We start from the raw sequence: 22,357 nt of genomic DNA on the forward strand, positions 1-22,357 counted from the left end.
CAGTCGTTCCTTAGAGCCAGGGCAGCTTTTGTACTGCTAAAGATGAAGGCAGCTTTCCTGTATGTTTTTAGATGAAGTCATAGACTGAAATAAGAAATGGATTTTTATTTCTTGGTTTTTTTTTTTCCTTTTTTTCCCAAACTTCAAAATGAAAACAGTTTGTAAACTTCTATCAGCAAAGATAATTAGATTTTAAGGAACTTGGCAAAAGTTGTGCTGAATCTCTGTAATTTGGTCATAAGTTAAGATTGGATTTATTTTGAAAGATACTCTGGCTTAGTGGTATGTTGGTAGAGGGGAAATTCTAAGAGCAATGTGAAGCAGGTAGCCAGAAGAGATTATTAAAAGGTAAGGTGTGTTTTGACCTTTAAATTTCATTAAATGAAATAATTCAAATGATCAGGCTGTGAACTACCTGAGCCACAGCAAGATGGTTCCAGAAGCAATAATACTTTTTCTCATGAATGGAATTTAGTATTTCCTTCTGTTCTCAAGAATTCCTTATTTTAGTAGTTGTTTGTAGAACTTTGAGAGTTTATGGTAGGGTTCCTTCCGTAGGGAACTGTCTGCATACATGGTATCAATAAATGTGGAAGAGAATTGCTGTTTTATTGATATGGTGATTGTGGCAACAACTGAAACGGTCACGCAGTTGCGTTCCTTGTGTAAACAATGAGCGTAGGCCTCTTTGCCTCATCTCATTTTCAGTCTGATGAGTCTGATTTCAGGAGTAGCAACATACTGTCTTGATGTATCTGTAAGGCCAACCTTTGCAGAAGCCCTTCTGGCACCTTGTGTAGTCCTTTACCATGGTTTAGGTGACTTGGGTGGTATCTTACCTGTTGTGTACACAAACAGCAGTCCCCTTTCCAGTTAGAGACAACACACTCAAATAGTCTTCACAGCTTTCATCCTGAGTAGCAATTTCCAGGAGCTGCAACATCTACAAATGGCTAAAAAGATTGAGAGCTTAATGCTTCAGAAGTGTTTCAAGTAGTGTCAACTTGATTTCTAGTCTTGCTTTATTTTTATGTATAGTTTCAGTGTGTGGTTGAGACAAAAACACTTCCTCTCAGAAATACCACCAAACAAAAAAGAGGAAAAAAGGAACTCTTTAAAAGTCACATATTTTTAACTGCAAGTCCCCCAAAGCAATTTATAGGCTTAGCAAAATAACATTTGAGTGATAAAAGCAACAGTCAGCCTCAAAGGGGTCACTGTGGCCCTCTTGATTTAAGTACCTTCAACAGAACTCCTAATTGCTCCCTTTTATTGGCATCATTCTCGTATCAGCCAGGTAGATAAATATTAGATGCTATCCTGCTTTCCTTAGTCTTTCTTTTCTCAATAACAGGCATTCTTCCCTATTTAAAGACTCTGTTCCTAAGGAAATACATGTAATTACATTGCTGAGATGTTCAAAGAGCTCTCCAAGTTATCATTATTTTTCAGAAAATGCATTGCCTTTCTCATCCTTGTCATCCACTCTTGAAAGAAACATGGCTGTTGCCATGCCACTGTTGCCAAGTGGTTGTAATGATGCATAGAAATCTGCAAGTATTAACACTCTCAAAATCAATTAACAGTCCATCAGACCAAGACTGTTTGTATACTATGGCCAGGAAATTCGTGTGCCAGCTCTCAAGACATCTGGTTACTCTCTGTAGAGGCTGCTTTCTGGTCCTGTCCACTCTGGTGGTTTGTGCTAGAGGAATCCCGGCTTGGAAGTAGCAAACAAGGGGAGAAGGGAGGGAGAGGAAAATACCCTTCACTTTCTCTGAAGAGCTGGGATTCATGCATGTCAAAGCAATTGAATTAATTTGGGTGTGGGTAAGTTCTTTTTTATGCTCTGAAATATGGCCACAGTTATGGGCCACAGTTGTTCCTATTTCCTTATCCTGGGAATGTCACCTGCTATGGGTTGAGTAAACATACAAGCTGTGCAGGAGCCTCATCATTGTAAGCTTTGCCTCTAATCAGGCCTGTAGATCAGGAAATCATTCTTAGGATTTTTAAGTTAACATATTTCTTTATTCTTTCAAGGGGAGTCAAGAGGATAGGAAATGTGGAAGGAAATTTTCTAACCTTTCTGGTTTTCTTTAACAGTTTTCAAACCTGAAGAGCTGCGCCAGGCTCTCATGCCTACCCTTGAAGCCCTGTACCGGCAGGATCCAGAATCTCTCCCTTTTCGACAGCCTGTGGATCCCCAGCTTTTAGGGATTCCGGTGAGTTGGCATTGAAAACACACCCAAACATTTCTGTGTTTTGTCTTTGCTCATGAACGGAAAAGACAAAACATCTTTAACAGATTGTGAACAGTTGACATGTTGGAAATCAATGAGTCTGTGTCTGTTTGAAGGACTACTTCGACATCGTGAAAAATCCTATGGATCTTTCCACTATCAAACGCAAACTGGATACTGGGCAGTACCAAGAGCCCTGGCAGTATGTGGATGATGTCTGGCTGATGTTTAACAACGCCTGGCTCTACAATCGCAAGACTTCCAGGGTCTACAAGTTTTGCACTAAACTGGCAGAGGTGTTTGAGCAGGAGATCGACCCAGTGATGCAATCCCTTGGCTACTGCTGCGGGCGCAAGGTACAAAAGCCAGGGATGGAGTTGTGCTCTTCCAAAGAGCTTAGCTGGGTTCATCAGATCAACCATTAGATTTGGATAGTCTTTTTTTTAAAAATTGAAATACTGAATGAAAGGGATGGTAGAAGTTTAGCTTTGTTAGAAGCCTGCTAAAAGAGATAGATAGCATCCTTAGAGCTAAAAGAGGCAACAACTTTCTTGCTGCTATTCTATTACCTTCAAATTTTTCTCCTTCAGAGAAAGCCTTTTTGTGGTCATAAACAACATTAAAATGCTTTGCTTGTTTTCCAAATATCTGAGGTGTGGGTGTCAAGATGAAAGTGCCAGGCTCTTTCTGGTGGTGCTCAGTGATAGGACAAGGAACAATGAGTACAAGCTAGAACAGAGGGGAGGTTCCACCTCAGCGTGAGGAGATGCTTCTTCACGGTGAGGGTGATGGAGCACTGGAGCAGGCTGCCCAGCAAGGTTGTGGAGTCTCCTTCTCTGGAGACTTTAAAACTCACCTGGATGCATTCCTGTGTGACCTGCTCCAGGTGATCCTGCTTTGGCAGGGGTCTTGGAGTGGATGATCTTTCGAGGACCCTTCCAACCCTTAATATTCTGTAATTCCATGTGCCTTGCAATAAAGTAGATGATTAGAGAGGTCAGCTACTTACCTTATTAATTGTAATTAAGAGAGCTGTGCCAACATATTTTGCTTGTAAAAGTGTGATAAACATAATCTGTTATCTGTCAGATTTGCCTGATAAACATTTGATGAATACAAGATCAGATTTTAAAGCTTCTTTTCTCACTCTTGTTTTGCAGTATGAGTTCTCTCCACAGACCTTGTGCTGCTATGGCAAGCAGTTGTGTACTATTCCTCGTGATGCTGCCTACTATAGTTACCAGAATAGGTAAGTCCCAAGCTTTGGGTTTTATTCATTATTCAAGAAGCAAGATCCTCTGCATTCTCTGCACATACAGAGGAAGAGGGTTATTAACTTCTTTCCTTCCTAACTGAGGAAAACATTGGTTTTATCTCTTTGCGTGCTGTCCTTTTGCAGGTGACCCTTTAGCTTCCTGCTCTGCAGCTTGATACATGCAGTACTTAAGTACTTGCCATTAGCCAGGCTGCACCATGCACTGGTTAGAGGGGAGAGATGTTGTCCATGTTTTCCACAAAATGAGTAGCTGAGCATTCTAGAGAGAATAGGGCACACCTGCAGCACTTAAGAACTCATGTTGCCTCCTTCTGGGAGAATTATTAAAACATGGAGGTTTGTGTTCAAATTAGTGTCTGAATCTGCCAAGTGAAGAGTACAGCACCTCCGTGAGGAGGAAAGGTTGAGAGACCTGGCACCGTTTAGCCTGGAGCCTGAGAGGGAATATTCTCAATGCTCAGCAAGAGCTAAAGGCTGGGGAGCAAGAGGATGGGGACAGACTCTTGTACATGGTGCCCCAGTGACAGGACAAGGGGTAGTGGGCATAAACTGGAAGCCAGGGGGTTCCATCTGGGCAGGAGAAGAAACTTCTTCGCTGTGAGGGTGCTGGAGTCCTGGAGCAGGCTGTCCAGAGATGTTGTAGTCTCCTTCTCTGGAGAGATTTCAAAGCCACCTGGATATCGTAATCCTGGGCAAGGTGCTTTAGCAAAGGGGTTGGGCTGGATGATCTCCAGAGGTCCCTTCCAACCCCCACCACGCTGGCATTTTGTGATTGCAAGATTTACATTCTCTCTTCCTAGTTAGTACTTAATTCAAAGCTAATTTAAATAGAATTAACATTGAAAACTACCCAGAGACTCCATGAAAAGCCATGAAAACAAGTTTCTCTTATTTTTTTAACTAATATGATTATTGTTGTATGATTATTAAACAATTGTTATTTTACAACATTAATTTTCCATTTAATGCTTGCATCAGCATTGCCGTAACAACAAAGCAAACTTAAAACTTGGCCTTGGTTTTGGTTTCTTAGATGTTCCCTTCCCTCCCAGAAAATAATAACAGAAAGCCTGCTAAACATAAATGGGCTAAGACACAAACTTCCTTTTCCCTGTTTAAAACAAAGTTATGAATTGCTTTCCAGAGGCTTGGATGTCTAGGTCTTGCCAACTTTGAAGAGCATAGCAGGCTGTTGTCTAACTGAAGCTTCAGGACTGAGTCAGTCAGTCAGTGCTTGCATTATTAGGTCTCTTGTAGGGCAATCCCCACATCACCAAACATGTTGTAAGATGGTGTGAGGCTGTTGTGTACCACTGAGCTGAAACAGCACAGTGTGGAGATGAAAATGTGTCATTGTATGTTGTGTGTTTGGTCTTAGGTGGCCTTTGTGAGGCAGATTGTATTGACATAGAGGAATGTAAATTCACAACTCTCAAAAAAGATTTTATACAGCTGCTGTGAACTCTTAAAGTCAGTCTGAAGAAAAACAAAGCAATTAAAATGCATTTAAAGAGCCAGGACTGGAAAAATAACCCTTAAATACCAACTCTGTGTAGGAGAATTTCAAATACTTTCCACATTATACATCTAGGTAGTACTGCTGGAAAGCTGAAAAGAGCATGCCTTCAAAAATAATTGATGAGGGATCATTTTTCTTTCAGTAACACCTTTCCCATTTAAGTTAGCATTAAATAATTTTGATTACTCAGTAGAAGGCAGTTGGTTTGCTAGCAAAAGGTCAGGGATCGATGGGGCAGTGGGTTCCTCTGGACTGGGTGCTGCACTTTCAGTTCCCTACCTGTTACCAATATGCTAGTGCCTTTACATTGTGTTTAGGCTCAAAGTAGTAAGAAAAGGAGATGATTTGCCTGAATGTCAGTAGCCCAGCAGCAGAACAGAAGCAGGTTCATCCAGATGTCATAGAACCACAGAATGGTAGGGATTGGAAGGGACCTCTGGAGATCATGTCCAACACCCCTGCTAATGCAGGTACGCCTCGATCAGGTTGCACAGGAACATGTCCAGCTGTGAGAGAAGGTTGGGATTTGGGGTCGTTTTGGGTTGGAGGCTTGAGATTTTCTATATCAGGCCACGAAATTGAGCAATGAATGGTCTTTTAGGGTTGAGGCTTAACAAAATATTTTGCAAGATCACTCACTGTATTTTAAAGTGCATTTTGACTGCCAGATCATAACAAGCCCTTATTCATCAGCTGGTCTTGCTCTGAAAGAGTCCAAATAACACTTTCCTGTGACAGTGTTCTTTAGATCTTAGATTTTTCTTAAACAGATAACAAATCAGTGAAAAACAAATTCTGTTGTTCCAGATGAACTTTGAATTAGTCAAATGTTCTTGACTTCTTCCATTATAGAAGACAGAAGAAAGCTGAGCGTAGCACAGAACTGAATTACAACTAATGCTATTTAGGCACAGTTGAATAAATTAATTCAGCCACAACAGTTCAATGATTAAAAGTTAATTATTTGGTATAGAACTGTTTGACTTCCATAACAAGGCAGAAGTTCAGGTTAAAGTGTCCAGAAAATATGCCTCATGTGTGAATATCCAGCTGACGAAACCAATTGGTATTTCATATCAGTGCCAGCATCAGTTACTAATTCAGTTTCCTTTGAATGCAATTAATTAGAGTTGGAAATTCACCTCTTAATACAGAGGTTGAACCTTTTTCTGGACTTGGGTACTGAACCGTAATGTTCCTCTTTGATAAGCAGGAGCCAGTTACCTGAACAGTCTGCATTTGAAAAGCTTTGCATGTTTGATGTCTTGCAGTCAGTACCTTCCCTGAATATTTGCTGGCTGTTTAATAACCAAAGTATTGTGCCCTTTTCAGGGGTCTGTTGAATGTTTGTAGTGATATGCAAAAGTCAGTGAATTACAAGCAAGTCTCCTCTTCTGAGGGTCCACATTCATCATAAATTATAGCTATTGTTTCACCTTGGTTATTTTATGGACAAACATTCATGATCTTTAGCTGATTCATTTTTCACTCTTTCAATTTTTATTTCCTCATTTAACATCATGGATTAAGGCTTGCTCTTGTTAAACTTCAGTTCTGCAGCAGGTGCTGCAGCATGTGCTCCCTTTTGGATTCCTGGATCACTGGAGCAGGTGCTAAACATGCTGATGAGCTGAGTGGCTCACCTCTGTCATACTGAGCTTCCACGGCATAAGCAGAGAGGGAAACATCCATACTGGTGGAACCAGTTTGATTTCTGCAGGGCGACTTCAACCCAGTATGGAAGGCAACCTTGTTGTTCAGTTTCAGGAGTGCTATAAATTATTCTGAAAATGGATCAGAATTAACCATTTCTGGGATTGTTTAAATGTAGCAAAGTGTTAACAGGAGCCTTGGGAGTGGATTTTTCTAGCTACACGCTCTTGTGCTTGTATCCTTCTGTGTTTCAGTCCTTCCCAGACTGACTCTTAAAATGAGCAACTTTGTTAGTAAGAAAAATAATTAGTGGTGTTTTTTTAATTGAAGAAAAAAATAAAGAAACACATTGTAGAGAAAAGGACATAGACAATGTGTAAAAGGATATAAAATCCTGAACATCTTGTGTTTGGGGTTTTAAAAAAATTATTGATTTAAGGATATGGGGTGAGGGACAAGTAAAGTCAGTGTAGGTGAAATGTGTTGTGTCAGTATCCACTCCTGAATTTCTCTTGTAGCATTGCTCTGTAGTAACCACAGTGTTATGTATCATTCCCAATCATTATGAAGGAATGAATGAAAGACTCTTTCCCCCCCCTTTTTCTTCTTCTGTTCTTTCTCAGCTCCAAAAGCTTTATTTTTTCTTGGGAGGGTGATGTGTTCAATGCTAGCTGAGCTGGCCCAGGAGAAGTCACTTGCGGTGTCACTGCTGGTAGGCTGGCACAGGCTCATGTGGCTGCTACCAAAGCTGCAGCTGTATGTCAGCTAGGGCTGTATTAGCTGGGATAAAATGCACCTCTTCCCTCTTGATATCAGCCCACAGCAGAGGGGAACAGTGAGTGTGCTGCTGCTTTTAAGTGGCTCTTGGCTGGCAGAGCAGCTCTTGAAGCCTGAGCCAGTTGGCAGAGTCTGCAGCAGTTTTCAGGCTCTTGTAAACCGTGCTGCGGTAACAGGGACGTGGCTGCAGCCTGGGGAGGTCGTGGTTTGCTGCTCAGAACGTCTGTCCCCCAATCCATCAGGCACTGCTGAAGGACCTGCTCCTGCTTGCTTGTGCCATTGGACAAGTGTTTAGAAAACGTAGGATGACACGATGGCCATTATGTCACAGGAGGGCATTCTGAGCCATGGGGTTCAGTAAGTGCCTGTAGATGGCTTTGGCTGGCTCCAGGAAAGCACAGCCTTGGAGATCTGTCACCTGGGTTGCAGCAGTTGAAGTGTACAAGTATGTGTTTGGAGGGGCAAGCTGCCATGCTGATGAAGCTCCATCCCTGAAGTTGTTGGTTCATTGTGACGCTGAGTCTCGTTCAATGCCTTTTGCACTTCATCCTGCTGGGTCTGGTGTTCGAGTACTAAAACCGCGTTTTACTGTGCTGCCGTTGCTGCTTACACTCTCACTCTTGATCCTCCATAAAGCTCCTTTATTTTGATGATCCTTTGTGGCCTTCCTGCATTTTACAGCTGTGGCCTCTCTTTGTTACCTTTGTTCATGTGTGAATTCATATCCTTTCCAAACATTTAGCCTTTTTTTTTTTTTTTAATTCATTCATTAATGACCCTAACAACTTTGGTTCCAGTTCAAACAAAAAGCCACCACCAAAAAAACCTCCCAAAAATCCATGCAACTTTGATTTTATTTTATTTATTGTTTTAAGTTGGTTGTTGGTTTTTTTTTCAAATGCAGATTGTATTTTCACAGAGTTTTGTTCCAATTTACTCAGCTTGCTTTGTTAAACTGCAGCAGTGGTTTAGCTGAGTATAACTTGGATTGGCTCTTGGTCTGGTGACCAGAAATTGTGCTTAGCCTCATATTCAATTTGTAAAGCTGAATTCCCCATCCTTAATGTACCTGATAAATATATTGTATGTATGTACAATATTTTATGTTGTCCACATATATACATATATTGTACTTCTATAGTTAAATGGCTGGAAACTCTGACCCATGATTGCATTTCTGTTAAATGTTTGTCTAGAGTATGGATTTGGTTTCATTTATATTCAATAATATTAGCTAAGCAATTGGTCACATTTAATCTTATAGCCAAATAAATTCAGGATTTAATATTTTTATAGAGATTTTTTTTTCAATACCACCTGTTTCTGTTTTTACAATGTTTAGTATCAATCAGTAAATGCTTTCAGCATATTTCCTAATTACTTAAATCTATAATAAATATTCTTAAAGCTTCTCGACAGGCTTTTTCTTTTTATTTACTCAAAAGAAACTCCCATCAGTCACAATAAAAAGAGCATTTTTTTCCGAAGTAATGCAAATCAAATCCAAATTCTTAAATTTGAAGTCTATACCAATGTAGCACATGGTAGCTACCTTATCAATCCCCCCCAAATTCTGAATAGAGGCCCGAGGACTTGTTAGTACTGTGTAAAATGAGACCGAATGCTAATCTGTGCTTTGCCTTGGCTTTCTGCTCTGTGTTGTCTTGGTGTTTGCGTCTTACCTCTTACGTCTGTGCTGTTTGTTCCCTCCCCTGTTCTCTAATCCTGCCCTCCCCTCCCCTCTGTGCCTCCTCCTCATTGTCCACACTGACCCATCAATCAACCAACAACGCCCCCCCTTTCGTCGTCGTGATCTGCCCTGCTCTGGTTGGTGGCTCCGTGCTTGGGTGGCTGTATGTTGTGCTGGACCAGTTCACCCAAATATGGCCTTCTTGCTGACAGGTATCACTTCTGTGAGAAGTGTTTCACTGAAATCCAGGGCGAGAATGTCACCCTGGGTGATGACCCTTCCCAGCCTCAAACGTAAGTCGCTTCTGTTCTTCTGCATGATGCCTTTTCCAGTTGGGGGCCGGGGGGGGTGAGGAGTGGTCCTCATTGGAGACCTAAGCCCTGGGGGCTGGTGGTGATTTTGGTGGGGAAATGCCACTTGCTTACTACCAGGAGATTTTTACATTAGCATATGATTAACACTTGGCTGCCCAACAGTGTCACTTAGTCTACCCAACAATGTCACTTGTGTCTGCTCAAGAGCTGCACATGGCCTGGTTGCAAGGGGTGGAGGCACACTCGATAATGTGGTTGGGGGATGGAAGCTGTGTCAATAAATGTCACTAATCCATCACCTTCTCTAATGAGGACTTCAGCTAATGCTGGTGTCTCAGCTTCTGAAACACAGCTTTTCTTTGTGAAGCCAGAGGCTCATCCTTAGCCTGACCAGAAAATCAGACGCTCTTGAGTACAAGCTGGTTTGGAAGTTGGCTGCTTTACTGAGAGTAGCTTCCCTTCTTCCTTATGATTTTTCAATGTGTGTATCTTTGGGGGTCTCTTATTTTGGTTTTAATTTACACAGAAGTGAAGTGGGAAAAATACTGTTTGTAGCTTAAAATGAAATCTGAATTGCTCTCTCTGAATAGAAAAGATTTCTTTCTTCTGACTTGAGTTTTGCTTGTTTGCTGCAATTCAGAAAAGCATGATACTTTCTCAGCCTCTAACAGAAAGGTGCTACTGAGTTTCATATTAACTCTTTGTCTCTAGAACCATCTCTAAGGATCAGTTTGAGAAGAAGAAAAATGATACTCTAGATCCAGAGCCGTAAGTACCAAGCTGTTGTTTTTCTTACCATAATCTCACTGCTCTCACTTGTCCTTCAGACAGCACTTGGGAAATCAGGCAGAAAATAAAGAAATCTTCCTTTTTCCCCCATCTCTGCCCAAACAGGCTGCAGAATCTTGCTCTAGAGTTTGTAGCACAACATACGAACTTGCTGTCTGCCATTGATACCCAAGAGGAAAACGTGAGCCTGTTTTAATGGCGGTTTCTAGTTCTCTTTGTTTGGGTGATCTCACAAGTGTGCTCTGCAGGGCACACACCCTTCAGCCCTTCACACCAAGCCCCAAGTACCTCGGAGGAGAGCTCTGCATTTCCCTCTTCTGGTTTAGATAGGCTTCCAAAACACCTTCTCTGCAAGTGAGTGCTCAGCCCACTGGAAGAGCATCTTTTTTCCATGTATTACCCTCAGAAGCTCAGTAAAAGCCAAATTGAACACTTCTTAGTAGTGTTGTGCTGCCATTCCTGCTGTCCCTAGCTAACTGAAACAAGACTTTATCTTCCTTTGTTCTCTGCCAGTTTCAGAAGTAATACATTTTGGTTCCTTTTCTCATCTTTGCAAATACTAAACAGAGCTTCTCCAACAGACCTTTAAAGGCACTGGGCTGTATCTCAGCAGTCTACATTTGGCTCCATAACCAACATTGTAGTCCTGATTTCTTACCGTTTTCCCATTAAAAAAAAATTGACCACAAAAAAAGCCTCCAGCAGACCCATGCAGGCAAAGACAAGCTAATACATGTTTTCTTGGCCATAGTGATTCACAAATGACTGGTTTTTACATTTACACTAAGTTGAGCAACTGCTTAGTGTGTGGTAGCTGCAACAATGGAAAATTAAATCTATGCAGGTACTGTTGAACAGAATTTTTGAAGCTGGGAAGACTCAGAGCTCTGCTTAGAAAAGGACAAAGATGAAAGTCCATTTCTTATTTTTAAACTAGTAAATTGCACACTTTTATATGTTATTTGCACATGAGGTTGGTAGATGTGCATCTGAAGCTATTATAAGCATTTTTTTTAAGCTGACAGAAATTGGGCCATGGAAGTGGATTCAGTTCTTAGCAGAGGGTTGGAAGGTCCTTTCTTGCTGGAAAATTATTTGTTTAACAACAGAAGTAATCAGTGGCTGCTTTTTCTTCTCAGGTTTGTTGACTGCAAAGAGTGTGGTCGGAAGATGCACCAGATTTGTGTATTACATTATGATATTATTTGGCCTTCAGGGTAAGATGTTTGCTGGCTTTTTACCCCTTGTACAGTAAGAGTGATGCAGTTTATGTAATTAAGGCTTTCTGCCTCTAATATGCAGTCACTGCCTTTTAAGAAGAGTACAAAAGGACAAAGCCTTTCTAAATAAAACACATGTTTTGGTGTTTGGGGTCTCATTTCGGTATATTCAAATGAAAATATGCATGAAACCAACTTGTTAATATGTGCAGATTTCTGTGGTTTCTTTCTAACTGCTAGACAATGGGAGCTGGTTGGAGGTAAGTTTGTGTACTGCAGAACACAAAAGCAGGTGTAAGTGCTTGGCAGAATTAAACCAGCTCATAAAGGCTTTTAAGTCCTTTGGAAACAGAAAGATACAAGCTGTACTGTACTGTACTCTGATATTTCAATGATGGGTTTAAACATAAGGATTAAGGTAGCCAATAATGGTTTTATGCTAAGTTTTTGGCTCTTTTTTTTTTTTGTTGCTGTCCTCAATAGGTTTGTCTGTGATAATTGTCTGAAGAAAACTGGTAGAACACGTAAAGAAAACAAATTCAGCGCTAAAAGTGAGTTTGATATTTCTGTCTTTATCTTCAGCTTCCATCCTCTCCCTGCCACCCCTAATGGCTTTTTGATTGAGATTTTCTCTTGTCGTGACAGGCAGCACAGGACTGTTTGCAAAATGGGGAGTAGTGCAGCCCAGGGCTTTAGCAGCTGTCAGAATTGTAATCAGCATTTTAAAGACCTGCTCTTGATGTGTTTGTGGTCAGTCTTAATGCTGCTTGAGGTGTCTGGCATCTCTGCCCTTAATTTCTAAGATTCAGAAAAGAAAAAAAGGGGCTGGGGAGGAGCAGAGCAGGAGGCTTATAAAGCTGTGTGCACTTTGCTGGCTATATTTAGGCATGTTTCCATGTAGCATTGAAGCTGTAGTAAGTTACTGTCACCCCTGTGCCCTTCAAATAACGTGTAGTAACAAGTTGTACTGCATTTCAGGTGTACTGGGGTAGTGCCAAGTACTCATGTATTTGAAGAGCTTTTCTTGCCTCTAGAGTGGCCTGTGGTATAGAACTGTCTGCTGGAATCAGTAACCAACTGCACAACATGTCTAGGATTACTTGGAAGTAACCATTGTCATGAGCTTGTTGAAACCTGCACCAAAGAGAGTGCCAAAAGCTGCCAGGTCAAGTTGGCTCAGTCTCCTTAGCAATCCTTTCACAGGTGTTCTTTGCATGTAACATCAGAGAACAGTTTGATTACTTTTACTCATACACATTTTGGAGAGGGGGAAGAGCGGGGGCTAGGCTTGCAAATGCAATGTCAGTAGCATCAGGTTGAGTGTGGAGACCGAGAGGGTGATTCAGACACTTGAACAACTAGAACTTGAAGGCACACTCAGTTCCTCCTTCATTCTTCTCTGGTCCTTGGAAATTGTGGGCATTACCTTGTCACACTGTGACTTTGCAAGCCTGAATTTTCCAAACTGTATTAAAGGAGTGATTTTGCTTTAACTGTAGCTTCTTGGTAGCTTCGTGTGTGGTTGATTGCATAATAAGAGATTTGAAGGGGGATAATTTGGAGATGATAATGCTGCATGAGACACATTAGGTTCCAGTAATCAAAACGGTCTCTGGAGTAACCTGACGCATGCAGGGTGGTATCGTTAAAAAGATTAAAATTAGCCTCATTAAAGACAGATTAAGATTGTAAGAGAACATTAATAAAATGATGACATAAAAGTGTCGTTTTAGATAACCACTTTAAACAGATGTCTTTTCTATTCTCTGCTGTGAAGTCAGCACATATTGATGTAAATGAGCTTAAAGAAGTGCTCCATTTCCTTGGCACCTGAGTTGTTCTGTGACGTTACTTAGAGTAAGCAGACATTTAATTCAGGGTAGTAACCGTTCTGTTCTGTAGGGATCTGGACAGGGTAATAATGCTGCTTTTTTTTTCCTTTCCATTCGTCCCCTTTTCCTCCTCCTTTCCCTCCTGTCTGACTCTATTGTTTTCTTTTTCCCATGATGTTTGAGTCCTTACCCAGTTGTAAGCCTCAGCTCTTGAGATCAGTTTTCAGGGATTGAATACTATGCCACACAGTAATGTAGTGGAAACTCAAGAACAGGAAAGGAAAGCCTGCTCTTGTCAAAATCTTGGTCTTAAAACAGACCTGAAAAACAAACATGAGCAATGAAAATTTGGAATATTAACGTGTTTCATGCTTTTTTGAGGACTGTGTTCAGTTTGGGGGCTCTTGCTCCAAGAAAGACATTAAGATCCTGGAACAGGTCCAGAGAAGAGCAATGAAGCTGGTGGAGGGTCTCTATAATAGGTCTGGGGAGGAGCAGCTGAGGGAACTGGGGTTGTTTAGTCTGGAGAAAGGGAAGATGAGGGGAGACCTTCTCACTCTACAACTCTCAGAAAGGAGGCTGGAGCCAGGTGGGGATCAGTTTCTTTTCCCTAGTACAAGTGGCAGGATGAGAAGAAATGTCCTCAAGTTGCACCAGAGGAGGTTTAGGCTAGATATTAGAAGAAACTTATCCACTAAAAGGGTTCTCAGCCACTGGACCAGGCACCACAGTGAGATGGTTGAATCCCTATCCCTGGAGGTGTTTCAAAGAGGCAGTGATGCAGTGCTGAGGGACATGGTTTAGCACCAGCCTTGGTAGAGGTAGAGAATGGTTGGACTCAATGACCTTAAAGATCTTTTCCAACCAAAATGAATCTGTGACTCTTTGTTCCCTCTTTCCCTTTCATCCCCATGAAAGCCTTTTACTAAACTGCTTTCTCAAGCACGGTGGCACAACTGCTAATAACTAAGGTATCACATCCCTCAGCTGCCAGCTACTGCTCAGCTGTTACCATAATGTAACTCATGCAGTAGCAAATCACAGAATGCCTTAGGTTGGAAGGGACCTTAGAGATCTTCTAGTGACAACTCACCTGCCATGGACAGGGACACCTCTCACTAGACCAGGTTGCTCAAAGCCCCATCCAACCTGGCTTTGAACACTTCCACAGCCTCCTGGGGCAATCTGCTCCAGTGTCTCAGCACCCTCACTCTAAAGAATTTCTTTCCTAATCTCCAGTCTAAATCTCACCTCTTCCAGCTTGTCTGACCATTGCTACTGCCACAAAACTTGGTTTTCAGGCAGCCTGAAAGCTTCTGTTGTGGTGTTACTGGTTTGGATGCCTTGTGTCAAGTTTGCACTGCAGTTTTGAGACCTGAGTTTTTGCTGGAAGTCAGTAAGTCAGAGATGCCCAAGAACCAAAATGCAGTTGCTTTCTAGAAGAATTTGCACGTTCTAGTATATCAAAATACATGGCTTTTAGATCCTTGCCTTACAGTGCATGTCATCTTAATGCTGCTGGTTTCTTTTATCATCTTATCTGGTCTTTTGGTTGGTTGTTGAATTTCAAGTCTCAATGCATTGCAGCATAAGGAAGGAAGCAGACACCCTTTAGTTGTTTAGCATGGGAAAGATGATACAGTGAAAACACAACAAGGCAGTGGAGTTAACTAAAATGGCTCTCTAAAAATGCACCAACTCAGCTGAAATTGAGCTGTCTCTTTTTTTCTTCCTGTTTTTTTGGACAAATCAACAAATCAAATTAATTTCTTCAGAAAGTATTTGTGAATTTTCTTTGAATTCTTTGAATTTCCTTTAAAACCAACTCCCTGCTGTTCTAAATGGGAAGCCAAATATGTTGTATTGGGCTGGGAAATGCCCAGTGCATTGGAATTATTTAAGGACGTAATTTATTTTTGCTTTAACCTGCCTTTAAATTTAGTTACTGGTTCCCAGGTAAATAATCTTTAGTCTGTGTTGTAACCACAGAATCTCACTGGACAGGGGACAGTCTAAAAGATGTAAACCAAGATTGTCACATTTGGCATTTAAAGTATAGAAATCCTTTAGAAAGTGAGGTCTTCTGTTGAGTGTCTGTGACTTTTTTATTCCCCAGTTTTGGAATCTAATTTTGAGGGCCTTGGGCAACGTGGTCTAGTGGAAGGTGTCTCTGCACATGGCTGGTGGGCTGGAACTAGGTGGTCTTTGAGATCTCTTTCAATCCAAACTATTGTATGCATCTGTGATATTTCACTGTGGTGTTATGTGTGCAAGCTCAGGAAAAAGAAGATCCAACATCTTTGTGCCTCTTGCCCAGGGAGCTGATAGAAGCCACATCCCTGGAAGTTTTTAAGGCTAGGCTGGATGGTCTCTCAGCAACCTGATCTAGCGTGAGGTGTCCCTGCCCATGGCAAGGGGGTTGAAACTAGATGAACCTTCCAACCCAGACAATTCTATAACAACTCTCTGTGATTCTATAACAACTGAAAAGTGAAGCAATGGAGAGCTGAAAATTAACTAGATTTTAGTAAAATGAACATCTGTAGAGTGTACCATCACTTTGGAAAAGATAAAAGACCACAAAATGAAGTAGAAATGCTGGTTGGTAAGTAGAGCAGGATAAGAGAAAGAGTCCTAAATCTCCAAATCACAACAGTGTGCTACTTGTGTTTTCTTAATTTAAACCAGAATCTTCATCTTAATTTCTGTAATTTGCTGTGGATTGGTTTGAAAACCATCACATCCTGCAGTCCCACAATCACAGCTCTCCCTACTAAACCTAATTGTAACCGTAAAGGACCATGAGAGGAGATCTGGACAATATGTGGACTTGAACTTTGCAAGACCTCTATCACTGTGCAAGAACTATTTAAGCTTTATGTGCAGATTACTGTAACTGTTCAATCTAAAAGCTCTCTTGAAAAGAAGAGAAGAGGAAAAGCAATGAAATCTCCATTGAAGTCAAAAGGCTTTTCATTTCTGTTGATTTGCTTTGCTTTGCTTGAAAAGGTGTGGCACTGAGCCAGATCTATAAAGTGATGTCATCACTGTCAGAGGGCCAGAGAGTGGTTTTGTTAGGAGAAAACGTTTGCAGTGTTCATAAAATAAGCCTGCAAATTTAAAACTGCTATGTAAAGCCTTCTCTGTTAGGTCCCTCACCAAGTCATTTCCCCACTGCAGTGGGCTTTGTTTCCACAGGAGGGTGTGAACACAGAGGGTTTGGGTGAGAACATAGAGGCATGGGTTTGGCTTTTTTTCATTTTTGGCTGCATAAATAAAGATATCAAATTTTCTTACGGAGGTAAGCCTGCTTCAAGTGGAAAAGCCCTTCCAGGATTTCAAGGGGGCTGCAGCAGACATGGAGAGGGACTTTTTACAAAGGCATGGAGTGACAGGAGGAAGTGTGGATAATGGCTTCACATTGGAAGAAACTCAATTTAGATTAGACACTAGGAGGAAATGCTTCCCCGTGAGTGTGGTAAGGCACTGGAACAGGTTGCCCAGAGAAGCTGTGGAGGCTCCTAAGCATGGAAGCATTCAGGGCCAGGCTGGATGGGGCCTTGAGCAACTTGGTCTAGTAGGAAGTGTCCCTGCCCATGGCAGCAGGGTTGGAGCTAGATCTTGAAAGTGTCTTCCAACCCAAACCATTCTGTGATTCTATGAAAGTCCTCACAAGCATGTTAACACCCTGAACTTCACAGTGATTTCCCCACTATTCACACTTCTGTTGTCTTGTTCTCCCCCTTCATTTCTAGGGCTGCAGACTACACGCTTAGGAAACCATTTGGAAGATCGAGTAAATAAATTTCTGCGGCGCCAGAATCATCCTGAAGCTGGAGAGGTCTTTGTCAGGGTAGTAGCAAGTTCAGATAAGACAGTAGAAGTGAAACCAGGAATGAAATCCAGGTTTGTTCTGTAAATGACAATATATAGTGTGCTGATTTTTTAGATTTTATTAGTATTTTGAAGTCTCCCTGCCTAAATATCACCAAAATGCCTATTTGCACCTTGATCCCTTCTGCATATTTGAAAACTAGGAAGATTGTGGAAGTAAATGCACTCAGTAAATGGACTCAGAGGAGGTGACAGTTGTATTTTGACTGGTTGAGGGGACAGTGGGCACTTTCTGGTTTTGGTTATTACACTGTGACTTGGTGTTCTAAATCTCGAGATATTCTGACCACATTTTGATGAGCGTTACAGAAATCATACTTCAGTTTGGAACAGTTAGTGAGACTCTGTGCCATCACTTTGTTGTGTCAGTTTTCAGAAGTCACTTTTTAATTTGCTTTATTGTAAATGAAAAGCTTAAAAGTTTTATTCTATGAAGTACTTTGTAATTTGTGAAGACAGTGTTTATGTGACATCACTTCATTGGAATGCATCAGGTTTTCTACTCTGCGGTATTTTTAAAGCCTTGTGGTTTCTGAGGATGCTCTGGTGCTCAGTGCTTGCCTGTTCAGCCATGTGTTGGCTATATGGAAACTGTCTTTCCATGAGTTTTCTAGTAACAGAACTCCCTCTTGTAACACAGCTCTGACCTGCCCCTGTTTAACTCCTGCCTTAATGTTCCTAATGAGTTAAAAATAAGATTGAAAGAACTTCCTTATTCTGGTAGAACACTGGTTTAATAATTGCCTTTTCGTCGTTGTTGTTGTTTTCCCTCTTCCCTGCAGATTTGTGGATTCTGGTGAGATGTCAGAATCCTTCCCTTACCGTACCAAAGCTCTGTTTGCGTTCGAGGAGATCGATGGAGTGGATGTGTGCTTCTTTGGCATGCACGTCCAGGAGTATGGCTCCGACTGCCCCCCGCCAAACACCAGGTACTCTGCAGCTCTCTACCCCTGCTGCATGCAGAGAGCATCTGCCTGCACTCACTGCTCAGCTTCTCCAATACAGAAGACTGGGAGATACTTTTCAATTCTGTGGCACTGTTCAACTCTGTGTCCTGCTCTAAGACTGCAGATGACTTCAAATATCACAACAAAAACATTGGAGTTGTTTGCATTTAGTTTTGTCTCTTGCTGTCTTACAAACTGCTGCACATCTTTTGCTTCTGACAACTGTTTATACCATGTTAACATTGTTTTAATGCATCTCTTAAAGTATTGTTTTGGTCAGAGAAGACCTCTAAGATCACCAAGTCCAGCCATCATTATTAGTTTTCCTTTGTTCAGCATGGCTGTCTATGTTTCTGGTATAAAAGTCAGCTCTCACTGGACCACAGGTTCAGCCACACCTGATTCTCTGTCCTCCTGTCACCCCCACAGGCGTGTGTACATATCCTACCTAGATAGTATTCACTTCTTCCGCCCCCGCTGCCTGCGAACTGCAGTTTATCATGAAATCCTCATTGGATATTTGGAGTATGTGAAGAAACTTGGGTAAGTGAGGACTTTGGAAAGAAAGAAACCTTCTTGGTTTATCCAGGACACCAAGTAGATTTTCACTTGGGATAGTCTCTTTCCTTCTGCCCTTTCTGAAGTATGTGGACACATGTTCCTGCTGCACCAGGGAGAAAAGTTGGATTTTATTACTAAGGTGGTTATTTCTGTTCTTAGGATTCTTAAACTGACAACATAGATCTTTCTTTTTTATAAGAGATTCACTTGTTTAACCTTTATTATTGTATCCCAGACATTTCTCGTCTTTTGTATAAAGAGAGGTTATTGCCTCACGTTCTTTGTTAAAAGAAGGAAAAAAAGGAAAATCAAAACCAGAGGTCTGAATTTCTGTCTCAGTTTCCATGAGTTGATTGTAAGATGGCAGTCGGAATGGCTAAGAGGTTTTCTTTCTCATATGTGAAACACAGGTATGTGACAGGACACATCTGGGCCTGTCCCCCAAGTGAAGGAGATGATTATATTTTTCATTGCCATCCACCTGATCAGAAAATACCCAAACCCAAACGTTTGCAAGAATGGTATAAGAAGATGCTGGACAAGGCATTTGCTGAGAGAATCATTCATGACTACAAGGTTTGCTCCTCTTTACTTCTGGAGTTAATTTCTGTGGGCTATTCATTTGAAGGTGGCTAATGCTGTTTCCTAACATGTGACCCTGTGGTAGTGTTGTACAAGGGGGAGGTTTGGCAAGGATGTGAGAGAATTGGGGTTGTTCAGCCTGGAGAAGAGAAGGTTACAAGGAAACTTTCTGGTGGCCTTTCAGTACTTAAAGGGGCTGGTCAGAAAGATGAGGACAGACATTTTAGCAGGGCCTGTTATCACAGGACAAGGGGTGATGGGTTTGAGCTAGAAGAGGGAGATTTGGACTGGAGCGAAGGCAAACTTTTATTAGGCCATGGGTGGTGACACTGGCACATTTTGCCCAGTGAGGTATTAGATGCCCCATCCTTGGCACCATTACAGTTCAGGTTGGTTGAGGCTCTGAGCAACCCGCTGTAGTTGCACATGTTCCTGCTGACTGCAGGGATTTGGACTAGATGACTTTTAAAGGTCACATCCAACCCAAACCAGTCTGTGATTCCACAATTATTCTCAGCTAGTGTCTTCATTTTTGAAGAGTTTCTGGAGGTTTTGCCTTTCAGACTGAAAGTTCCTTGGGTTTGGTTTCTGCGTTAAATGTGCAAGAACCTGCCTTCATGTACTGGTCTGTCACTGTGGCCTTCAAAGCAAGGAGGTTTCTGGCTTCTTAAGGTTGATAGAAGTTGTTTGCTTCTGGTGGTTCTGGAGGAGCAGGTGGAATACTGATCTCCACTAGAAAAAAAAACATGCTTATAAAACAGTTTCTTCACGTGAGGAGAAAAAGGATGATTTTTCTAATTAGAGGGTATCACACACTCAAGGAAATAAAGGTAAAGGCAGTGTTTGCTACTCCTTACGTGCTAAAATTTACAATTTCTTAATGGTAGTGACACTGCTGGGGAAAAAAAAAGTATGTTTTGATTACCAGTGACAGCTACTAAATGTGTGGAACAGAACAGTATATAGCAAGGCTTGTCATCTGATCTGGTGTAGCAAAACTGGAAAATCTGTGCCTCCTGATAGGGTGGTTTTGAAATGAATCTGAAGAAGAAATCTGGCTAGTCTGAGATGTGCTTGTTTAATGGCATGCAGTTAAAAACATACCTCCAGAACAACACTAGATAAAGTACCTGTTCCTCTTGGTGGGCCCCAGACTTTGTGGCTGGATGGTCCACAGAACTTCAGCCAGTGGTCAGTGAAGGACACAGGCTGTGCATAATTTCTCTGCCACCACCAAACTTTGGTATTCCTGTATGCAGAAGTTGAATGATGCCTTCAGCAATTCTTGCAGTTGTCAGGCCTGTTGCAGCTATGATCACAGGCCAGACATGCACCCACTGCTTACAGGCTTAGGATTGGTAAGGGGAAGGGCTGGGTGAGACACCCCTGCTGTCACTAGAGCAGTTACTGCTCTTGTCCAGGAGCAGTGCAGGAAAAGCTGAGTGGTGTAGGCTTTGGTTTTAATTGGTGGCATGACCAGGGAGCGTTTGTTATGTTCTCCAGGGGTATCTTAGTCTCTCCCATCTTGTCAGGAACATGAACTGATCGCATCATGGAGGTTCAGGAGGGCCTCAGACCTGTCTGTCTAATAGGCAGGGCCTGGGCTGTTACCAGCATTACCAGACCAGTTTTGAGCTGCACCCAGAAAAGGAGGCCTGCCAGGAGCTGCGAGGTGTACTGGATATTACCTGGTTCTCCTCTCTCTTAGTGCTCTTGGTGTTGTATGATTCTCCCAACAGGACATCTTCAAACAAGCAACTGAGGACAGGCTGACAAGTGCCAAGGAGCTGCCTTACTTCGAAGGTGATTTCTGGCCTAATGTGCTGGAAGAAAGCATTAAGGAGCTGGAACAGGAGGAAGAGGAAAGAAAGAAGGAAGAAAGTACTGCAGCTAGTGAAACAACAGAGGTGAGTTAACTTCAGATCCTCTGCTTCTAGCTCAGAAAGCTGACAACACTTTAATAAATAAAAGAGCTCGCATCCAGCAGACTAGAGAAGGTTGTGCATGTCAGGTGTTAAATCAGGGCTTCTTTAACTGCATTTCTGGTTTCCTTCTTGGATGACAGACTGGTGGCTTGTCACTTAACAGAATCAGAAGTCGGTTGTGTCAGTTCAGCATCTCTGGTCTCAGAGAAATGTGTGAGGGTGCTTTTGGATTACATCATGATTGCTCTGCCTGCTTGCAGTTGTTTGGGTTTTGGTTCACAGCTTCACAAATCACCTCAGTGTTTGCATTTTGAAAGATGCTGCATTTTACGAAGCTGAATGGAATGTTGCTGTTGTTGAAACAGATTCTTGGTAGTTGTTTGTGACAGCAGGGAGCTGAAATGTGAAAGTATTAATTGCAAGCTTTGCCTTGGTGTAAAACATTGATCCTGATGTTGATGTTCCTTCAGCAGCATTCTCTCTCTGTGTATAAAAAACAACCAAACCAGCAACTTGACTTTTTTCAAGGTCCTGGCCAGAATGTCATTATTAATTTTTATTTCTGTCTTTATTTTCATCTGAAAATGCTCTGACCACTTTTATACTGTCCCTTCTGCTTGTGATTTGCAGCAAGGTGTTTTGAGCACAAGTGTACTATTCTGGCAGATTGAGGTGGAACCAAAAGCTTTGACTGGGGAAAAGCTTTAACTGGGGAAAATCTGCATTCACCTTCCATGCCATGACAATTTGCATACAGTGTGTATTCCATGTGGTGGAAGTACAGTGATGGACCTTAATTCATCAATTCTGTTATGTCAGAAGGTTCCTTCTTATTAAACCTTAGCAGCTTCTCCAAAGCCAGTATAGTTTGTTACTATGTGTTTTATGGAACCATGAAGGTAATAGTTTTCACCTTGTTCCTTCTGAATTTAACTTTCCCTACTGAAATACTTCAACAAACAGTATGAAAGTAATTGAAAGAGAAGGCTTGGGACTACAGGTGCATTCTCTTTTCTATGAGTATCACTGTCAATAAATCAGAGCCTGCCCTTCTAGTGAAGATACCAGCAGAAACCTTTGCTTCCAAAGATGGGAGAAAAAGTGTGTTCAAAAGCCTAGAAGAGCTCACTCTGTA

The 22,357-nt window shown here is 41.7% G+C and overlaps 1 protein-coding gene across 2 annotated transcripts in view; it reads left to right on the forward strand.

Annotated features, from left to right (window-relative positions):
- The window catches only part of CREBBP (CREB binding protein), a 99,870-nt gene that overhangs the window by 70,140 nt on the left and 7,373 nt on the right, over positions 1–22,357 (forward strand). For both annotated transcript variants that reach the window (XM_054391340.1, XM_054391341.1), the window contains 12 exons: positions 2,107–2,225; positions 2,360–2,599; positions 3,404–3,492; positions 9,371–9,451; positions 10,184–10,240; positions 11,401–11,478; positions 11,965–12,032; positions 17,069–17,219; positions 17,990–18,136; positions 18,584–18,697; positions 19,126–19,291; positions 21,037–21,204. In XM_054391340.1, the coding sequence (XP_054247315.1) occupies positions 2,107–2,225; positions 2,360–2,599; positions 3,404–3,492; positions 9,371–9,451; positions 10,184–10,240; positions 11,401–11,478; positions 11,965–12,032; positions 17,069–17,219; positions 17,990–18,136; positions 18,584–18,697; positions 19,126–19,291; positions 21,037–21,204 (1,478 nt within the window). The remainder of the gene's footprint in view (positions 1–2,106; positions 2,226–2,359; positions 2,600–3,403; positions 3,493–9,370; positions 9,452–10,183; positions 10,241–11,400; positions 11,479–11,964; positions 12,033–17,068; positions 17,220–17,989; positions 18,137–18,583; positions 18,698–19,125; positions 19,292–21,036; positions 21,205–22,357) is intronic.

The sequence above is a fragment of the Indicator indicator genome, chromosome 22 (genome assembly GCF_027791375.1).
Source record: "Indicator indicator isolate 239-I01 chromosome 22, UM_Iind_1.1, whole genome shotgun sequence".
In the NCBI taxonomy this organism is placed as follows: domain Eukaryota; kingdom Metazoa; phylum Chordata; class Aves; order Piciformes; family Indicatoridae; genus Indicator; species Indicator indicator.